The following is a 23005-nucleotide window of genomic DNA, read 5'->3' on the forward strand; positions in this document are numbered from 1 at the left end:
AATATAATGCTGTTTTAGATTTGCTTTTTCAGAAAACATTTTTCCACACCAATCACATTCATGTACTTTAGTATCAACAAAGTGTGATTTATAATGTTTACCATATCCAGAAACACTTCTAAATTCTTTTCCACACTCTGGACATTTCTGTGTAGGACAAATTCTGCAATGTGTCAATAATGCACTCTTTTTATCAAACCGCTTTTTACAGAAGTCACATTCAAATGGTTTTTCTCCCATATGATTTGTATAATGGTGTTTAAGATCAGCTGATGAGTTGAACTTTTCACCACAACAATCACATTCAAATACTTTGATCTCAACAAAATGTGACTTTTTACGGTGCCTAGAGAGTCCAGAAGAATATTTGAATTCCTTTCCACAATCAAAACACTTCCACATTTTAAATCTTTCTATTTTAAATTAATGAATCTTTCTGGTTAAAATATTCTTTATAAATAGAATTTTTTTATTTGTAAGCAATATTCTTAATTTGCAATATTTTACAATTACTTTAAACAATATCCCTTATTTAGTAGAATGATGTTTGTTCATTGCCGAACATAATAGACTGTCATTACTGATTTTCTCTGAATTTTCAAAGTACTCTTTTCAATTTTGTTTTTAAACAATGAATGTGAAACATTTTTTAAACCACTTAACTCATTTTCGAGCAGAGTAAAAAGCGTCTTGGCTGTGATGAATATTATAAGCAAGAATGTTTCCTTCTGTACAAAATCACATACTGTGCATCATGTTCCATACAGAAGAATGTTTTACACAAAATCATTTTAGAATTCTGGATTTTTGGAATTCTGTAAATTAGCTAATTACAAAACATTCTTTTTTTTAAAAAAAAAAAAAAAAAAAACCAAAATAATATATTTTGTAAATTTATTATTTGCAACTTCAAGATTTAAAAAAAAAAAAAATCCCACAAAATAATTTTTAAAGCAACAAAAGCATTCAAGTTCTTTAATTTTCCAAAATTATTATCATGAAGAGTTTTGGTATAGTTATTATTTCTAGCAAAATAAATCAACGCAAGCAACTTTCATCCTTCACAGAGGCTTCGTCTGAATATCTTATGCGAAGAAATTTTAAATATATTTATCGGGTGATTATTTTAAAATGATTTTTCTCTCCTGCTATTTAAAACATAATTATTGTGCAAGTATATTAAACTCCCAAAAGCTGTATCTGCTGTTTACAAAACAGCGACCTCCCTTCTATTTTTATTTATTTATTTATTTTTTTCTAGTTTTCCTACCTTTTTATCTTTAGGATACGACAGAATTTTAGATTTTTCATCTGAGGAAAAAAAAAAAAAAAATTAATAAATAACCATTTAATTTTTTAAAAATTTATTATATCTATAATATTTTAAAACTATCTTAATGCTTTATAATTACAGAAATGTTTTTTTTTTCAAGAGCAGCGCAAAGTATACATATTTTTCAGGTTTTTAATGAATTTTGAAAAAAAATATTAAAAAATTATTTTGTTATAAATCAATCATTATTTAATGAATATACCAATTGAAAATTGAATACTATATTAAGCTGCTAGTAAAATTGAAGCCATTAGTGGTAAAACCATTTCTGTTTATGGTTTGAATCAACAAATCAACCGCTTTTATGATAAAAGTGATTTAAGCCAATAAAAACATTCTTCAAAATATTGCTTCTTTTCTTACGACAGGCGCTTGCAACTGATTTCTAGAATAATTTCGTGAAAAAGTGCACGCTTTATAGGTTTGCTTAGAAAATCAAATTTTTCTTACTGAATCATGGCTAATCATGATTGTCATTGTCATCACGGATCCTCCAGATATGGTGTCAGTCAATCATTAGAAGAACTGTCGTTTGAAAAGGGTATATGGGGTGCAGGTAATAAACATATTATTATATTTCTTTCTCTTAAAGTTTGTGTATTATTAGCAATTTTTTCTTAAATTAAGGATCAAATATTTTGTAGCTCTAGATGGAAATGTGGAAAGATTGAAATCTATTTTGAGTAAAGGAGAAGATCCTTCAATTCATGATTCATCAGGATACACAGCATTAGTAAGTAATTATATATTTTTATGTCGATTTTATTTTTAAACTGTATATGAATGAAATAATTTATAAATCAAGTTTTGATTAATTAATTAAATATATATATATATATATTTGGTTTAAGTAGAATGCAGGTTCGAAGCAGTGAAGAGACTTGGTATTTTTAATTCCATTTTATTCTCTCTCGGGAGGCAGACATGATTATTTACAAGAAGGTGCAATTCGTCCCAAACGCAGAAGTCAAAAAGGGATGAACAAATGATCACTAGTCTTATATAACATTGGATTTCTGGCCATGCGCCAAGGGAATGCATATGTTGACCTTGAGAAGAGTAACAAAAGTATCACTTTCATTTGATACGTAGTACTTATGGCGCATTATTTTTACAAAGGATTTAATGAAACCGAAAGTGCAATTGGATCGCGAAATAAGATAATATTTTAGAATGAAGTTATGATGGGCTAAATTAAGATAAAATCTTGGACATTAATTTGGATTAAATTAAGAGTTTAAAATATCATTACATATATATATATATATATAGTTTTTCATTTCTTATGCGCAGAATTAACAAAATTATTTGAGAATTTTCAGTTTAATATGAAAGTAGTTACTCAATTTTTTATCATTTATCAACTATGTCATTGTAAGAAAAAAAGATGAATAATTATTTTACAGTAATAAATTATAGTTTTGTTTTATTCCATTGGTGCCAGCTTGCCATTTGCTTAAAATATATATATATTTTTGTTTCTAAGGAAATTATGATGAACTTCCATTTAAAATCATTATGAAATTTGTTCTAAAAGTTTTAACTTCAATAGGAAGCAATTTAGACCTAATATTACCAGTGATTTTTTTTTAATGAATATCAATAAGTTTTTTTCATTTTCAAATATTTGTATTTCCCTCTCCTTCCAAATCGTTTAGATTTTTAGTGGGACATTGAAATTAAATGCAGCAACAAGTCACAAGTTTTATTTTGAGCTCTATGACATGAAAAATTTTCATAAGCATTTCCAAGTGAATACGATGGTATTAATATATTTATCAGTCTTTTCTTTGACTTCATAAGCTAGTCCATAAAGGATTTTTTTTTTTTTTTTTTTTTTTTTTTTATGAATTTGGGATAGATTTTAGAAGAACTTTTTAATCAGCAAAAGATTTAAAGACTGTTTATTGATATGAATCTATTTGCAATATCTGTACATAATATTTGATATCAGATTATAGTCATTTTGAATATTTTAACTGTCATTTTCAATAATTGATATAAAATATTGCTAGATTTTATGATTCTGATAATGAATGCATAAGTCACTTGATTTATATAAATTAAATTTGTAAAATAGAAAAAAAAAAGAGAGGGGGGGAGGGAGATATTTGCACATCTGTGGCAACTAAAGTATTTATAAAAGTTGCAATAAAAATTTTTTTGATGGAAAAAAATAGAATTAAAAAAAAAATTAATACACATTTTCAAAATATCATAATAGAGAGCACAAATTAGATAACTGAATGAGACGGGTTTGAAAACATAAACTAAGTGGTATTGAGAAAACAAGGCTTGTTAATGTATATTTGTATCATTAAGTTTAGATATCACTAAATTCATACAGTCGATGTTTTAATTTTCCTTAACTAGTTTTAATATAAATTATGTATACTATCACAGAAGTCTATAATAAAACTGTTTATTGATACAGTATTCATTGTTGTCTATTAAAAACCATTAGGCTTTGCATTCATTAAGAAAAAGAGGTACTGACCACAGAAATAATATATAGAATGGCAAATGCCACTAAAAAAAGAACAACATAAATGGCTTACAAGACAACAATTTTTATGGTTGTAAACGAAACTGATAATATTTTTCACTTTTTAGTTCTTTTCATAGTAATTGCAAACTTACCAGATTCTCTAGGCAGTTAGTTAAGTCATAACATTTTAAAGTTAAGAATTCTTTATTTAATACTCATTTAAGATGCTTATGAGTTCTTAAATTCTTTGTATATAGTTTTTCTTACAATATGTTGTTCAAAATAAAAATTTCTTACTTTCAGTATATTAATGATAATGCAGGATTAACTGTAGGTAGAGAAAATAAAATGTTAATTATTTTTTAATGAAAAAAAATTTGATTGTAGTCATTTATAATACTGCAGCATAACATACATGGTTTCTATTCTAAAATTAGAATTAAATTTTTAATTCACTAAGAGCCATATTCACCATCAAATAAATGATTTTAGAAATTATGCCTGTAGCTTAAATTACATTTTCATTATTTAACTTATTTAGATCCCTTTAAACTTAATTTCTATTTCACAGATGTTTTAAATACCATTATAGCAATTTTTCTTCCTGCAACTTGTTCTAAGCTTTATAAATTACTAAACTGCATTCAATTTTTGAAACATATAAACTAAGTTTTTAATATTCTTAAATCAATTTATGTGCATTAATTGAAGACTATTTTAAATTTTACAAGTTCTTGTTTTAGTTCAAAGGATAATATTTTCAGCACTATGCCTCAAGAAATGGAAAAGAAGAAGCTTGCAGAATTTTACTGTCAAATGGTGCAAATCCTAATGCTCAAACAAATGGAGGTGCAACTCCATTGCACAGAGCTGCATATCTTGGTCAGCAGAATATAGTCTCACTTTTACTTCAGTATAAAGCTAATCCCTGTATTTCTGATAGTGATGGAAAAACAGCCCTTCATAAGGTAATCTTGATTTAATAGTTTATGAGATGTACTCAGAGGAAGCAGTTATTGACAAGTGTTTGTCAATAATTGCTTCCTCTGCAAATGATAGATAAAATCTAGATTCTGCTTATAATTTAAAAGACAATTTTTTTTTTTTAATAATGGCCTCCTTAAATTTAAATAAATGACCTAAACAAATTTTAATGGATTTTAAAGGTTAATATATTGTATAGGCTTAAATAACTATAATGAAAATACCTTGGTACTCATTTTAAAAATAGATTTTAACATTCTACTACCTGCAATGAAAATATGTAGAATGTCATAAAAGTGAAATGTTTGGATTGCATAAGATCTATTACAGAAAAGCTTAAATTAATGTTCAAGATAGTTTATTTATATGTCAAATCTCTGCTGAAATAAGAAGTAAGTGGCATTTTTAGAACTGCAGAAGCCCTACTCTGTCACTATAATAAGTTATTTTTAAAAATAATTTTTTTTCTATGATTTAAAAGCGAGATACACTTCTAGCTTAATATGTGTCTTAAAATACTTTTCTCTATTTCTTATGTTATCTGCAGTTCATTCAAATGAAGGTAAATTTGTTTTCCTTAAAGGGAAAATAAATCTCTTATTGATTTATTTATACTGGCTTTCTAGTATTAATTAGGAATAGGAAAAATTGTTTTTTGTATGTTTCTAAAGCAGTTTTTTTGATAAATTTGCTTAAATAGAGATATATTTTTTAAAAATAAAACTAAATTGTATGTACATCAAAAGCTACTTAATCCTGCTTAAAGATTAAAGAAACCTCATCTTCACAGAAAGTTAATATTTGTATTTAATAAAAGTTAACAGCATGTTTTGGATGGAGTATGCATTCAAGCATTTAAGAAATATATATGTATTTGCAGCATTCCTAGATTTTAAGTTGATAATTTACTATTATAAACATAGAACTATTTATATTTTTTAATTAATAATATTTTTTAAAAAATAGTATTGAAAAGTAAATATTTGGTGAAAATTCGGCACCATGATTTTTGTGTTTGAGCATTTTGCACTCAGTGCTCTTAAGTTTCCAATTATAACCATTTTTTTCTCCTGAAAAGTTTTTTAAAATTTAACTTTTCAAAAAACATAAATAAACTTTTATTATACAATGTGATTTATTATAATGATAAAATTTCTATAAATTATTCAGTTAACAAACTTTTTATTTCATAAAATATTAATTTGATTTTGAAAATGCAAAGCAAAAAAAAAAAGTTATTTTCATTAAATGTACTACATAATTCATTCATAAATAATATCAACTAATAATAAAGTAAATGTGTTGGCAGATTGTTGAGTTTGGAGCAATTAAATTTGGCATAAGCATATTTGAGAAGGTGGAAAATATATCTGGATGTGACTTTTTTCAAAATTTTATTTTAAAAAACTTTGCTGATGAAATCATAAAAATTGTACTAAACATCAGAGATTTAATTTTTTTTAAAATTATGATCAGTAATCCTGGTTCTTAAAGATGACTAGTTTTAAATTAGAAATTTTTAATACAGTTTCTATCTGTGTATTTATTTTTATAAAAAAAAATAGTATTTGAATGCAAATATATTCTTTCTGCTTCTTTATTCCTCATTAGCCTTCTTATCAACCACCCCCTGTGTTTTTCTTTATGTTTGATACCAAATTATCTGCTAATTCGTATTAAACCAATAAACTAGGCAAAAAAAAAAACAAAAAAAAATGAAATTAAAAAAAAAACACTTCTGATTACAAATATGTAATTTAATATCTATACTCTGTTTCACCCTAACTTGGCAGTAGTGTATATTCTAGGCATGCCGAATCACAGTCGCTGTGAGGGGAACTGGCTTACTTTAAACTATAAAGTTACTAGAAATGCAGATCGCTGGCGGAACTTTATCTCGCAAATTTTTCGCCAAATAATAAATATTTATTAACTTTATTATATTATCATTTTAAATCAGATAATTAATTTTTTCCCCATTTTCATTATTTTGTTCAATATTATTGATACATTATTTTAATAAACCATTAAAGTTATTTCATTTCGTTTCATCGTTTCTCAAAAGAAAATCCTAAATCTTTCAATATTCTGTAAAGCGTAGTTCGGTTAATGTTTTTTGAAAAAATACCTGTATCATCGTCCACATCTTTTAAAACTTTATCTAATGTTGGGATCTCATTTTTACGAAAAAATGCATGGATTTTTCTTCAGATACAGGATAATGTAAAATCATCATATTTTACAAGACCTGAATGTTTACCTACTGAGCCTGGTCGCTTCTTTCCAGGGGTACTTAAAGGACTGGATGCCTTTATTTCTGTTTTCATGTTGCACTATTTGTTGATTTCACTCATCTTGAAGGTGTGCACAGTGTATTCGGTGATAACACTTTTTCTTTTTCAGACATTTTAGAAGTGAATAGAAATGACGAATCGAATAAATATTCAACAATCAAAACTAATAACTACTAATGTGATTAATAGTATCAAAAATATCAGCTGGTAAAAAAGGGAGAATAAAAAAGTACAAAAGATGATAATGGTTGGGAACTAAATGAAGCTGAGTTGGCGGAGACGTAAAAGAAAAGCGCGCTAAATATTTGACCTTGAAGACCGGTTCTAGCCAAAGTGGAATTCATTATGTCAATCGTTTCGTTTTATTCGTTCGCTTTATTTACAAAATACTTAACAGATAAACACTTCTAACTTGAGAATAATTTTAAAAACATACTGATAAAAAAAGGATTTCTGTAATTTATGATATTATTTGATAAATTTCTGAGCATTTTAACTATTTTAAAATCGGAATTGATGGGGGAACTGTTTCCCAATGCGGAGCGTCACATTATGTGCCTTTTACAATACTGCCAAGTTAGGGTGAAACAGAGTATAGAAGTATATTTTATTTACTTGAAAACATTACTTAGAATAGAAAGTTAATTAAAATAAATGTTTGATTATTGTTAAATATTCTTTTACAATAATTTTTTCATTAGTTATGATTATTATCAATTTGGTATGCATTTTTTAGAGTATGTATTGTTTAAAAAAATATGATTACTGAATCCTGAATTGAACCTTTTTACAGGCAGCTGAAGGACAACATTTGGAAGTATGTCAGATTCTTATTAACCTGAAGCCAGAATTAATGAAAATAGAAGACAAAAGAAAACAGTTACCAATCCATTATGTTAAAGAAAATAATACAGCTTTATTATCACTCTTAAAAATTTAAATAATTTATTATTTTTTTAAAAAAGAATCATGTAAATATGTATTTATTATAGATGCATTCTATAAATTATGAAATCTGTTTCAATATATATGTATATTTGATATTAAAACTTTTTGTTATTTCATGGGTTGAAGTTATTTTCATATCCTGTCAATATGAAACTTTATTCTACTTCTCTATCTGCTAATCTGGAAGTATTATCAAACAAAAATTATTTATATACTGCCTTAAAATTCAAACATTTATTTTTTTTAATGATATCTTTTAGCCTCTATGTAATTTTATTGTTTTTTACACAATTAAAAAAAAAATATTTTTGTTGTACATAGAATAATGGTTTTTATTTTTGCAATGAATTGTTTCTATAAATCTTTCGTATCTTCCATTATTGAAAACTAAAGAATTTATTCTGTTATTACTTTTATATCTTTTGGCATTGACAAAATGAATTTTTTTCTGTTTTATTTCATTTCATCAATTTACTTTTAGAACCTAGAAATAAAACTCTAAAAAATATTAAATAATATATCAAATATATGAAAGATTAAACTTGCTATTTATTAATTTTTTATTAGCATGTTATTCTAACTAATATTAAGTGTACAGCTTTGTTTCCTCCATTATTATTTTTCCAAAATTTGTAGCTTTATTCTTAAAAAGTGATAATCTATTCATGATTCAAAGTATCATCTGTTATTAGCTACTACTTTTCCCCCTTTCTCTCACTCTTTTTTTTTTTTTTTTTTTGCAATTTTTGGATACCATTTAAAAAATAGTGACGTAGTGTGCCAATAATCAAAACAAAAATAGTCAGAAGGCACAACATCTGGAGAGTACAGTGAGTAGGGTAAGACCTTCATTTTAGTGTTCTATGTTTTGATTAGCCTTGAGATATATACTGAGTATTGCCCCGCTGGAGGATAATTTTGTCTTATCTCTCTTGTTACTGTTGTTATTTTCCTTCAAAGTTTGGCTCAAACACATCTGTTGCATTCAATGTTGATCCCCTGTGATGGTTTAATGCAATTTCAACAGCTCATAATTTATCAAACCAAGGTGTTTCCATCAAATACAGAGCATAATCTTGGCACCAAAAACATTAGGTCATGGAGTCAAAAATTGAAATGACAGCACCATATAAGACAATATGCAGTTAGATTCCATATAAGACAATATGCTTTCCATTCATATATGACATCATGAAATTTTTTTGAATATTCATACATATAATAAAATAAGTGTAAAACTATTAAACTTACACAATTTTGTTTACAATCAATTTGTAGTTTAAAAACGCATTGTTGAGGAAGCTATGAGAATGTCAAGATACGCTTAAGAAATTTAATTAAAATTAAACATTATTCATCATGGAACAGTTGTTTGCCTAAGAAATATTTTAAGAGAAGCATTTTCTAATTCAGGTATGCTAATGCTTATATTTTTGTTAAAATTTAATCACACTTATGACAATTTATTAAAAAAATTTAGTACATATAATATTTAGTTACTGAATAAGAAATAGGTCATAGTGTTTTAAAATCTCATAAATATTTCTTTTAAAGATAAATTTCACATTTGAATCTAAAAGTATGTATAAGCACATTTTAATATCACTAATTTAATTAAAGTAATTTAAGTGAACTTAAAGTCATTAAGTATGTTAATTAAGCAAACTTTAATTAAAGTAAAACCACCAATGGAAGAATTACTTTTGAAAATTATATTGGAGATTTTTTTCCCCCATTTTAAGATAAATTTGTCTAACATTTAAATATCCCCCCCCCCCCAAAAAAAACATGCTTATAATTAATTTTTTAACATGCTTATAATTAATTTTTCATCACATTATATGAATTTAATTTATTGCTTTGCTGTGATATTCAGCCATATAAATAATATTTTCTCTAAAGTTTTCATATAGCTTTTCAACTATGGAAAAAATTTGAAATATTAAAATATCTTTGCTTTATTACACAAAAACACAATTCTGAAATGCAACTTCATTCAAAAAATGATAATTCTCATAAAAGTTAATTAGTTGTACATTTAGTAATTTCTATTATTATTTTATGCCATTCCTAAAAAATCCAAAATAAAATCTAATTTTGAAACAGTATTTAAAATTAGTCAGTTCAAAACTATAGCACAGTAAAAAATTAAATTTCTAATAGAAATAATACAGAAATGTACAATTTTTTAGAAATGGAAAAAAGCACTTCTGTTTGAAATCTACTTTCAAGTGAAACTGCCAAGAAACAAGACTGTTAATAATATTAACAGCTAATTGGGTTCAATGTATTATTGAATTTCTGTTGACATGTTGGTGAAATCTGGTGTTGGTCCTTGATGATGCTTATGTGCCAGAAAGTAGATATTGTTTGACTTTTACAGTTTATTTTAATTTTCATCACTTTGATTTAGAACATGAATGAATGGTACTTATGTATTAACGCCACAAACAGCTACAGATTTGGCAGTTTTTAAGTGTTGTGTGCGAACAACAAGATTGCTCTTTATTGGCGCATTAGAGCAAAAAGCGCCAAATCTGCTGCTGTGGTGGCGCTAATACGTAAGTACCAAATGAATAAATAGTTAAAAAAAGGAAAACAACCAGCCATGGAAATTTTTTATCATCCTTGTAGCATAAAAATGGCATTTAAGTTTTTAACAAATGCTTGTTTACTTTATGTTACTGTACTTGGCACATTTCATTTTCATTTTAGCTTTTAACTAATGAAAAAAAAAAAAAACATTAACACAAAAACAATTTATCATATTTCTGTATCTTGCAAGTAAAACTTGAATGAAAATTAATATTGAAAAGGGTATTAAAAAGTCATAAAGTAATTCATAAAATGTGTTCTTAAATTCAACAGATTAAAAATTTATCACATTTCCTTAATTTACATATAATGCATGCCGTGCAATCAATTCTAAGATAAGTATTGAAAAATGAACTTTAAATCATATAGATAATTTATATAGTTTTCTGCATAGTTAAAAATTTCTTTGTTAACTTTAGATAAATTATTCAATGGATACTTATATGAAATTTTACTGAACTGTTAAACTTAATTCAATTGTTCAGTTTTTGTGATATCTAAATTACGTTTTATATTTTTTTTTAGGGAATAAACTGACATAAGAGTCCATGAAACATTTTATAAACTTTGGATTCAACATAATATTTTCTGATAAAACAGAATATAAGTATGCACTCTCAGCTCACATGTTTAAATATATAATTTAATGCAAAATAATAACCAAGCAAGGACAATTTATATTTACAAAAATAAAATACTCATGCACAAATGCAATTCTTTATATATCATAGAAAATTATCATTTCTTAAAAAATAGTTTTATCTTTTTAACTGCAAGACCAATTGTTTTTATCTATATTTTATATGGGATGTTTTTTCTATGTATTTAGAAAAATAGGTACTTTTCCCTTAGCTGGGTGAAAGCGAAAAATTGCCAAATAATGTAGAATTTAGCCAAATTCGCATTTGGTTCACAATCCGTTAGCCGGGTGCAAGCAAAAAATTTCCAGATAAATGTAGAATTCTGCCAAATTTGCGTTTGGTTCACAATTGGCGACATTTACGCCCGGCTAATGGAAAAGTACCGAAAAACGTAAGAATCCCTCATCTTTTCATTAGTGTTAATTAAGAAAAAAAATTAAATCTATCACTGTGCTATCAAATAAATATCGTCAGACAAAAAAATTTAATTACTATAATACACATTTAAAAAATATGTACAATTCTCTAAATAATTACAAAGCAAATTTCTTGTGCAATGTATAAAAAATTATTCAACATATATTTTACAACAATTAATCAGATATAACTTTTTGTACAGTATGTTTAGTAAGACGGTGTTTTTTCAAAGATGAAGTACAAGAGAAACATTTATTGCACTCACTGCATGGAAGTTTCTTACTTTCAGTATGTTTAACCAGATAGTGTCTGTTCAAAGATGACAGGCAAGAAAAACTCTTTTCACATAAACTACAAGTAACTTTTTCATTTTTGTGTATAAGCTCATGCCTCTTCATAACACTCTTGATTGTAAAACCTTTGTTACAAAATTCACACACATATGGCAATTCCTGTGTATGAACTCGATAATGAAATTTCAAGCTAGTCTTGGATGAATATGTCTTTGGACATAAATCACAGGAGAAAGCCACCTCTTTGGTGTGAGTTAAATAATGCACTTTGAGGGAGTTGGAATGCGAATAAGACTTGCCACAGAATTCACATTTATAAAATTTATCATTTGAATGAACTTCCTTATGTCTATTAAGATTAGATTTTTTTCCAAAACATTTTCCACAAACATCACATGCATGAATATTCTTTTTAATATCAATTTCCTCATGATTTCTTTGGTGTGTTTTTAAACTCCCTGATTGGGTAAAACACATCCCACATAAATTGCATTTGTATGGTTTTTTCCCTGTATGAACGTTAATATGTACTTTCAAATGTGATGCAGTAGTAAATCCTTTTTGGCAATATGTACAAACATGTTTCTTTTCTCCAGTATGGGTAAGCAAGTGTTCTTTCAAAGTGTCAATTCTTGAAAAACCTTTCTGACATACTTGGCATACATGGGGTCTTTCATCAGAATGTACTACACTATGTTTCTTAAGTTTCGATGGCAAAGTAAATTTTTTGCCACAAACTTTACATTCGTATGGCAGATCATCTGAATGAGTAAGACAGTGTATCTTAAGCGAATACACGGTGAAAAATGATTTATTGCAAATACTACATGCAAATTGTTTTTCCATCATTGATATATTGTTTACAGGTAGAGATCGAGAAAACAAAAACCCGATAGATAGCTACTGTCATTTGTTTTTGTTTGAGGGGGATTTAGGGATTTTTAGCTACAAAGGCTGTCATCCCAGCGTTCAACAATATCTCTAATTAATAAATGTCAAAAAATTTCAAGTGTTGAAGGAAAATATGGAGAGATAGTTTATCTGCAAATGCTTTGCTCGTGAGTTGTTTGAAATTGCAGCTTGAAAGAGAGTTGAGGCCCAACTCTCTTTCAAGGCACAGGCAACGTCTGATGCTTGAGTATTTTCGGCAGTGCAGTAAGATATGATCCAAATTATTCAAAGATTGGCATGTTTCGCAATTTGGTTGATTCGACAGGTTAAAACGATGTAGAAGGCCAGGTGTGATGAGTGTTTTCGTAGAAATTCTAGCGCAAATGATGTCTTCTCTTCTATTTCTTGTCCATTTAGCAATATTTTTTATGTCTGGAATTTCTCCAAAAATTTCATAATATTTGCTCTGTCTATAGCTGTCTGTTGTTTTTCTTTTTGAGATTTGTTTGATGCGTGAGATGATGTCTTCCGATGCGATCCATTCAATGAATGGGCTGATTTCTGTAACTGATTTTGCGATAAGTCCACTTTTTAATTCCATAAAATTGTCGAATGCCCTGGGATCCATATAAAAGTAATATGTTGGTTAATCTGAGATTTTTACACAATTTTGCCCACGATTTTATGAATAATGGATGGGGATTTATATGAAAATTTTTGAAGTGCTGTAGGAACTAATAGACTATCTGTAAGAGCTACTGTCATTCACTTATCCATCACATAAACATAATAGTGATATACCGTTCAAACCTGCAAATGTTCGAGGATCCGAATAGTGAAAGATTGGATCCGGATCCGTTTGATAAGCAGCTATTTTAAGAAAAAGAGAACGATATCTACGCTTTCAGTGAGCGCACACTTTTGCAAAGAGTGGAACGAATGAAATTTTGATAAACGATTTCAGCTTTTAAAATTTCTTTATAAAGTAGCTAGAGTTAAAAAAAAAAAATTGAAATTTGTTGTACACTAAATAGCTTGGAAAATATTAGTTTTGCATCATTAACCAGTAGCTTTTTATGCTGTGCAATATTCTAGAATAAATATCATGCACTTTCACATATAATTTTAAATAGTCCTTTTAGTTAGGCTAATGTTTAAAATATAATTCCGCGTTAGGGTATGCAATAAAGATCAATACGAATTTTTTGAAAAATGCTCTAAAATAGTTATATTTTTGAATTTTTACATAAAAAAATGGTTGAATAAATGTCTATAATACCAAAACACATCAGTAAAATGACAAAAGTTTTTTTAAAAATTGTTAAAATATCTTTTTTTTTTGGTTAAAAAGAGTTATAAATTAAGAGTTATAAACTTTGTTGAGACTCTACCTGAATTTCATTTCATTCAGTCGTTTCTCCGCTAATAAGATTCAAAGATGTGGGATCGTAATGTGAAATAATTCACTCGTTATTAATCTGACTCCATTTTATTATCTCTCTAACTATATATTACAATTCTATTTACATGCTATATTTATATTTAGTTGCCATATACAAAAACATACATTGGTTTCGCGCGCAGTTAATTCTGATTTTAGAGTTGTAAAAGCAAGTTATAACTCTAGTATGATTAAAGTTAAAATTAGTTTTTTAGCCAAAGGCGCTCGTAACATCCTCCCACCTTTTGATTTTTAAATTAGGAGGTTACAAAATCAAAATTAACAAAATATTGCATTCAAAATATTTAGAAATCAAAACATGAAATGCACATATTTGAAAAGTACATAATAAAGTTCAAAAGTTAGTTAAAACGTGAAGGTTTAACCACTCTTCTTCTAGTTTTTGTTTCATAGTCGTTATTTTCCGAGCTCGGGATTTCGATTTCTTCATACGAAGCAACCGGTTCGTTTTTTTCTCGCACCCACAGGATCGTCATTGTCTAATTCCAAGGGGTATAAACGTTGCACTGGACGCACAAGTTCCCCACTCGCTGTTTTCAGCTTCACTACTCGGATACAGCCATCTTTCCCAGGAAACACTTCGATTACCAATCCCAAAGGCCAGTCTAGTCGCTTTTTGATATCACTTTCAATTATAACAATATCTCCCACTTGCACTTGTCTAGATTCCTTTCCTTTTGACTTCTTCTGGATTAACAAGCTTAGATATGCTTTTCGAAATCTTTTCTTCAAGTCCTCTCGTAATTTTTGTTGATACTGATATCGTTTGGAGATATTTACTTTATCCAAAGTATCCAAATCGGGAACTCCTAACTTTGTAGTCTCTTGAATGAACATTGAGGGAGTCAGTGGAATTAAATCATTCGGATCTTCCGATAGATAATTCAGAGGTCTAGAATTGATGTTGGCTTCTACGTCACAAAGAATAGTGAACATTTCTTCGTAATGAAGCGATGCCTTTCCTAAAACTCTTCTTAAAAGCTTCTTCACCATCTTAATCATGCTCTCAAAAAATCCGCCCCACCAAGCTGCTGTTGGGGGGTTAAATTTCCACTGAATTCTTAAGACGGAGGCGTCATTAACAATCTTGTCCCAATCAAGAGAACCCATCAAATTATTTGTTCCAGTAAAATTTGTTCCGTTATCGCTGTATATAGTCCTAGGTCGCCCTCGTCTTGCGACGAATCTTCTAAAACCTAGAAGGAATCCATTAGTTGAAAGACTCTGTATTAATTCCAAATGAATGGCCCTATATACAGCGCAAGTAAAAAGCAAGATCCAGGCCTTTTCCCCATCCTTTAAATGAAGCGGCCCTGCTAAATCCACTCCAGTGACTTCGAATATCAAGGCTTCCCGTACACGATCTTCCGGTAGTGGCGCAGGAATTGATTCAATTTTGTTGCTCGTATATCTTTTGCATCTTATACACCTTGAGAGCACTTTCTGGACAGTTTTTCGGCCCTGCAGAATCCAAAATTTTTGACGGATATCTGTTAGGACAACTTGAACTCCAGCATGGGAAGAGATCAAATGATGTTCGAAAATCAATCTCTCCACTAATGGTTGCTTACAAGGCAATACTAGAGGGTATCTAAAATTTTCTTCATCATCTCGTCTAGTAATTTTAGTTTTCAATCTAATTAGTCCATCAGAATCATTAAACACACAGAGTGATTTAAGTTTTGATCTTGCATCTTCGTTATTAAAGGTTTCTTGTTGCACGATTTGTATCACCTTTCTTTCGGCGGCATCTAGTTCTGCAACAGTTAAAAGATCTTTCATCTTGTTAATTGGATTTCGGCAATTTTGTACAAATCGTAGCATCCATGCTATCATTCGCACAATTTTGGAATATCTTGAGAACTTGTACAAATACCAGGATTTATTCAGATCTGTAGAGTTGACTAAAGTTACGACCCTCTTTTTCCTTTCCCGGAAAACCTCTTCAAAATTGTATTCAGAGTCTGTCGCTGGCCATTCTTCTTCTGGAAGTTTCAACCACTGTGGACCCTCCCACCATCTCGATTTCAAAAAATCCTTGGATTGAACAACCACGGGAAGGGAGATCAGCAGGATTGCAAGTGCCTGGGAGATGCTTCCAAGCATCCTTTGAAGAAAGACTTCTTATTTCTTCTACTCTGTTATTCACGAACTACCCCAATGATCTTCTTTTTGAATCCAATAAAGAGCAACAGAAGAATCTGTCCAATAAAAAGTAGGTACGTCTCTCAAAGACATAGAATTTTTAATATCTGAAGTTAACCTAGCTCCAATGCAGCATGCCAATAATTCTAGACGAGGTATTGTAATAACCTTTAAAGGTGCTACTCTACTTTTTGCTTCTATAAAATATATTTTGACTTCCTCTCCCAAGGTATTTCTCAAAAATACGACAGAACTGTATGCAACTTTGCTGGCATCACAAAAGGTATGAAGACTTAGTCCTTCTGTGCAGCCATTGATCTTTACACATCTAGGGATCTTAACTTCAGACAGCAATTTCAAATCAACAATCAAAGTTTTGAATTTTTTCTGAATGTCATCTGGTAGAATTTCATCCCACCCTAAGTTTCTTTTCCAAATATTTTGCACTAAGAGTTTTAAACATATTGTTACAGGACATAAAAATCCAAGTGGATCAAATATCTTTTGAGACGTTGACAGAATATTTCTTTTACTGCAAACATCAAAATTAAATTCTGTATTTTGTAAATCACAGAAAAGGGAATCTTCATTTGTATTCCATAACAGTCCAAGTACTGAGGTTGGAACGGTTGGCTCGTCCTGACTTAGGTCCCTTGTATATTCCCAACCTCGAAGATCAAAACAAGCCTTGGAAAGCAACAGCTTTGCTTCTTGAATGAATCGGGTAAGATCATCTTCATTGCGCACGGATGTCACACAGTTATCTACATAAAAGGAATTCTTCAATATTTCGGAGGTTTCAGGAAAGCACTCTTTACTTTCCTCTAAATGATTCATCAAAACCGCTGCCAAGAGGAAAGGACTACAAGTGAGGCCAAAAACAAGACGGCGGTGACGAAGTATCTCAAATTTTCTTGTTTCGTAATCTTTCCACCAAAGAAATCGCAAAACATCTTGATCCTCTTTTGCAATTGAGATTTGAAGAAAGGCTTTTTTAATATCAGAAATTACCCCAATGTTATTTTGTCTGAATTTTCTTAAAATGGGTGGAATTTGCTCTATTAAATTTGGTCCCTTTTCCAGACAGTCATTTAAGGACGGAACTTTCTTAACTCGACAAGAAGCGTCAAACACTGGACGTACTTTGGTTGATGAGTTTTCCTTAAAAACACCTCGGTGCGGCAAATAATAACTTGGATTTCCTTCCTCCATTTTGGGCACTTTCTCTATTATATTTTCCTCAAGCCATTCTTCAAAAACAGCCTCATATTCTGCATATTTCTTTTCATCTTTTAACTTTTGTGAAGTACGGATACAACGTTGTTCAGCTGTTGATCTATTGTCTTGTAGAATTTCTTTTGCTTCTATCCAAGGTAGCTTAACTATGTATCTGCCATTTTCATCTCTATCCACTGTTTTCATAAAATGATCCATTGCGTTTCTTTTCATTTCTTCTTTAGATTTAGTTTCAACTGGATCCATAATACCTAAAGTTTCTAATTTCCAAAGATCAGCGATAGAGCTATTTTGTATTAGCATTGAAGTCACCAGTTGAGCGGAAGTATTTTCCTCTTTTCCTCCAAAAACTTTACCCATGATCAGCCAGCCTAATTTTGTTTCATATGCTACTAATCCACATTTCAGAGCATATATATTTCCTGAGAATAACTGTCCGCAAAAGTCAACCCCTATCAGCAATTCAATGTCCGGACAATCTTTGCCTTGATCAGAGAGTATTATATTCTTTTTCTTCAACTCCTTTTGCCAATTTCCTTTGTGGATCCGAGGTATTTTTCCGCATATAATTGGTTGATCGAGGACTTGCATATCGTAAGTGAATCCCGTATTCAAATTCTGAAGGGTTATTTCATATAGTCCATGATCTTGTTTTTCTAACGTAGATCCACCAAATACCGAATGTATGATATTTTTAACTTCAATGGGCCTCAGATTCATTTCTTTAATTGTTTTCTCTAATAAGTATGATCGCTGCAAACCACTGTCAATAAGAGCTCGTACTCTGCGTGTTTTACCTTCTGCTTTAATATTAACTTGCAATGTTTGAAGCAGAACTTCTTCAGCAGCACACTGATTGGATAAATTGACATTTAGATTCTCTTCCACCTCAGGTGTTTTGACTTTTGGTTTGTTTGTTGGCAGTTCTGGACACATCAAAGTCCAATGCCTCTTATTACAAAGCAGGCACTGTACATTTGACTTGCAAATTCTTGATCTATGGCCAGGCTTTAAACAAGTGAAGCAGCATTTTTTATTTTTCAAAATCTTTTGTTTCTTTTCAAAATCAAATTTTTTGGCATTGTAACATTCTTTGCTTTTGTGAGGGTTTTCACAAAAAACGCAGATGGTATTATGTTTTCTTTTTTCTGTACCTCCTGAAAACAAATCTGTAGCAGTAGCCACAGAATCAGAATTCCTCTCCTTACGCACCTTAGGTGCAAATCCTGATTTCGCTAAGCGAATTCTTTCCTCACCTTCTATTTCTGTTTTCAGAAAGAGTAATAAGTTTTTCAGTTTTTCTGAATAAGCATTACTTTCCGGGTCATGATTTGCTATTATAATTGGATTACGCAGCCATACCCTGAAAATATCTTCAGGTATGCAGGATTCCACCAGGGGGAAAAGCATTGCTGAATACTTGTCTGATGTTAAACCAATTGATTCTAGAGCTCTTAAGTAAGTTTCTAATTTATCATAAATTTGCGACGTGCTTAATTTCCTTTTAGCTTCTGAAGCATTTATTATAACTAATTTTAGTAGCTCACAAACGTAGTATTCAATAAGCAACTCATCCTTTCCGAAACGCGATTTTAAACTTTCTATTGCCTTGCAATAATTCGCATTTGTTGGAGGATAACTGTCTATAATTTCCCGAGCTCTAGTTCCTTCACTTACACATTGGATCAAATATTGAAATTTGTCTTCATTTTCTAATTTATCATCATCATGAATACGCTTAAATTGACTCCAGAAAGCCAGCCAATTCTTAATTTCACCGTTAAATTTAACGAGTTCTATTTTAGGTAACTTAAGTTTTCGTTTAATTCTAGGAGAAACAGAACCAACGCTTTCCTTTTCAGCGTAAGAAAGTTTAGTCAAATATATGTCCACATTTACTTTCGCATCAATCATTTTTGTGCTGTATTCTTCGATTTTCATATACTCATCTTCATACTTTTCGGTATCCGAATTTTCCAGAAGAAAACTACATATTTCATTATCTAATTTGGCCAAATCCGAATAAATTCGTTCCAAATTGCCGAAAAGTGATTTAATTTCTTTTTCCTTAGGTTCATCGACATTTAATCTTTCAATTAAAACATTATACGTTTTCGTAAAGTTAGATCTAATAGGTATTCGCTTCTTAACGGACATCTCCATTTTTATTTCACTACTTAATTCTTATTGCAAATAAAAACAGACGTACCGTATTTTTAGCAATCACGTCCGGGTCACCACAATGTTGAGACTCTACCTGAATTTCATTTCATTCAGTCGTTTCTCCGCTAATAAGATTCAAAGATGTGGGATCGTAATGTGAAATAATTCACTCGTTATTAATCTGACTCCATTTTATTATCTCTCTAACTATATATTACAATTCTATTTACATGCTATATTTATATTTAGTTGCCATATACAAAAACATACATTGGTTTCGCGCGCAGTTAATTCTGATTTTAGAGTTGTAAAAGCAAGTTATAACTCTAGTATGATTAAAGTTAAAATTAGTTTTTTAGCCAAAGGCGCTCGTAACAAAGTTCTTAGTTAAGAAGTTTATCAAAGTATTTGATTAAAAATTTGTAGATATCTTCCGAAACATATTATACCTAACTCTTGAACTAAAGAATAATTCGTATATTGATCCACTTTTTAAATGCGGGGGTTTAACTGATAAATGACGTAAAATTTTCAATTTTTTGTCGCACTGTGAAGTATAAAAACTATAGAATGTTTATAAATGAATATATGACTTATTCTCAAATTTAGGAACTGTATTTAGAAACTCTGAAATTGAACTAAATTTGAACAAAAAATATGCAATATATTTTAATTTATGAAGATTTTCATAAAAAAATTTCAACCAAAGATTATAATTTGAGAAATAACATTTAAAGATGTGAAATAGCATTAAAAAGTATATAATTATAAACATAAAAATCAATGTTTCACAAAAAAAAATGGCCTTAGAAACAAAATTCAAAAGGTTTTATAAAAATAAACTATTTAAAAATTAAGGATACTTTTTTAAAGATTTTCCTCTTTAAATAAATTATAGAAATAACTGCTTGTAAAAGGTATGAGATACTTAGAAAGTTGTGATCTTTCCGGAGCCTTCTTACAGTTTTTTTGGGGGGGAGGGGGATTTGAGTTAGTTTATAAATATAGGAATTTGAATATTAACAAAAATATAGCAAAGCTCTCAATACAACATGTGTTGCTCATCACAGTAATAGGCATATATACTTATTCATATACTTTTCAAATCTATCTTGTGATACTTGGTGATATATACATATTCATATACTTTTCAAATCTATCTTGTGATGCTTGGTGATATATACGTATTCATATACTTTTCAAATCTATCTTGTGATACTTGGCGAGTTTATTCACAATTAATCCCTGGCAGGCAATAAATAGTAACCGAAACCTGAAACTGAGTTTAAAATGCGTTTTTCCCAACCAATTAAACAAAAATCTGACACATAACTACACTTGAAGTGACAAAATCACATTATAAATTTGATATATTTTAAGTATCTGCATTTTTGGGTTATCCCGATTACATGTTTTTAAAAGGACAGACAAACAGAACGGTCAACGATTCATTGGATTTGGCCTAAAAATCTATGGATGTCTAGACAACAGATATTAATTCTGTATACTGAATTTTATTTACATGACTCTCTTCGTTTTATTACAATAGTTACGATTACAATAGTTATCGTGTTAAATTATATTTGAACAGTCGGACAGATGGACTTCCTCTGAACGATTTTGCTCAAAAATGGATAGAAAATTGCAAATTTGGTATAATGACCGTATACCAAACTTCATCCGTCTAGACCAAAGTAGTTTTGAGTTGTTTTTGTCACAGACAGAAGGGCGGTTATTTTTCAAAATTGTGTTTTTTGCACTCGGGGAAGTCTAAAAAAAGTAGTAGAGATTCGTTAAAATCTCGAGTTCACATTTTTTGACGATTACAATAGTTGCTCTATACTTCATATACGAGATAGTAAAAATGATACGAGATAGTATTATCAATTTAATTGAGCTTTAACTTCAGTGAAACTATATTTTTAAAGCTAGATTACTATAAAATGATACAAAAAAAAAGATTTTTTTCCCTTCATATATAATGAAAAATTGTCGTTTAGTTGTATCCACGGCTTTTTTGCATTCATCAACAACCCTTTATACTAAACTTCTGTTTAGTGCATGGTAAAAGAACAAATGAAACCAGCGAGAATATTTTCTTTCCGACTTTTTGGTATGATCCTCTCTAATAATAAAGAAAAATGTATTTGTGTGTATCTGTGAGTGAGAACGTTGGCACTGCATAGGACAAACCCTTTGGGCTAGAGTAGGGCCGGCCATCTGTGGGGTGTTGCGGCGGATGCTATACACGAAGGCTCCACGATTGAAACTAAAATAATGTTCTAAACAATAACAGCGGGTCGGAGTGAAGTGTAGTAAAAGCTTATAAGCCAGCTTACAGCCACGCTACACGAGCTTTTGTATTGTGGTCATGCAACTGGGCTGCGAACCACAAGGGCCCAGGTTCTACCCTCGCTCATTCCAATTCGCCACATTGGTGACCTCGGACGATGAACCTTCAACCTTCGTACATCTGTTGTGGCGCTATCTACCCACAGCAAACCAAAGTCGTGAGACTCACTTGACGCAACAACACAAAGCCGTCAGACTTACTTGGCGCAACAGCAACCACCCACACACGTTCGCCATAACGTTTGGCGCTACTCAAATGGGTACAGGCGCATTAGAATCAACAGCTAATAAATAATACATCACCACTCAACAGCCATATCGCTCGTTTCCCCTCCGACTCACTAGAGGGAGAGTCTGTAATGAAAGCTTATAAGCCAGTTAACAGCTATGCTACACGAGCAATTGCTTTTGAATTGTGGTCATATTACTGGGTTGCGAACCACAAGGTTCCAGGTTCTATCCTCGCACATCTCAATCCGCTACAGAAGAGTGGAAGAAATTTAAGTGCAGTAATCGACGGGTTTGGAAATACACGAAGTTTACAGATACCTTACAGTATAGTGCAAGACTGAATGCATTCTGAAATAGCAGAAGATGAAGCCATAGAAAACTCGGTAGAGGAATTTAGATGTTATTTTTTAACATCGTAATTAATGCTGTTATTGTATAAATAGAAGATAGATCTAAAAGTATTTCAAATTAATCACTCATATTAAAACTTTAGAAAAACACAAATTAGAAAAATGTTCCAAAAACTTTGTAA

At 29.9% G+C, this 23005-nt stretch overlaps 2 protein-coding genes across 2 annotated transcripts; one reads left to right on the forward strand and one right to left on the reverse strand.

The window, feature by feature from the left end:
- The first annotated feature begins 1636 nt into the window (after nt 1-1636).
- LOC129988849 (ankyrin repeat domain-containing protein 39-like) lies at nt 1637-8081 on the forward strand. The gene is made up of 4 exons (XM_056097129.1): nt 1637-1889; nt 1978-2066; nt 4586-4789; nt 7893-8081. The coding sequence occupies exons 1-4, from the start codon at nt 1790-1792 to the stop codon at nt 8037-8039; spliced, it is 540 nt and encodes a 179-aa protein (XP_055953104.1). The 5' UTR covers nt 1637-1789; the 3' UTR covers nt 8040-8081.
- A 3327-nt stretch (nt 8082-11408) lies between these two features.
- LOC129988537 (zinc finger protein 431-like) lies at nt 11409-13653 on the reverse strand. The gene has a single exon (XM_056096785.1). It carries the CDS (start codon nt 12840-12842, stop codon nt 11877-11879), a length of 966 nt encoding a protein of 321 aa, XP_055952760.1. The 5' UTR covers nt 12843-13653; the 3' UTR covers nt 11409-11876.
- Between the last annotated feature and the right edge of the window lie 9352 nt (nt 13654-23005).

The sequence above is a fragment of the Argiope bruennichi genome, chromosome 10 (genome assembly GCF_947563725.1).
Source record: "Argiope bruennichi chromosome 10, qqArgBrue1.1, whole genome shotgun sequence".
Classification (NCBI taxonomy): Eukaryota; Metazoa; Arthropoda; class Arachnida; order Araneae; family Araneidae; genus Argiope; species Argiope bruennichi.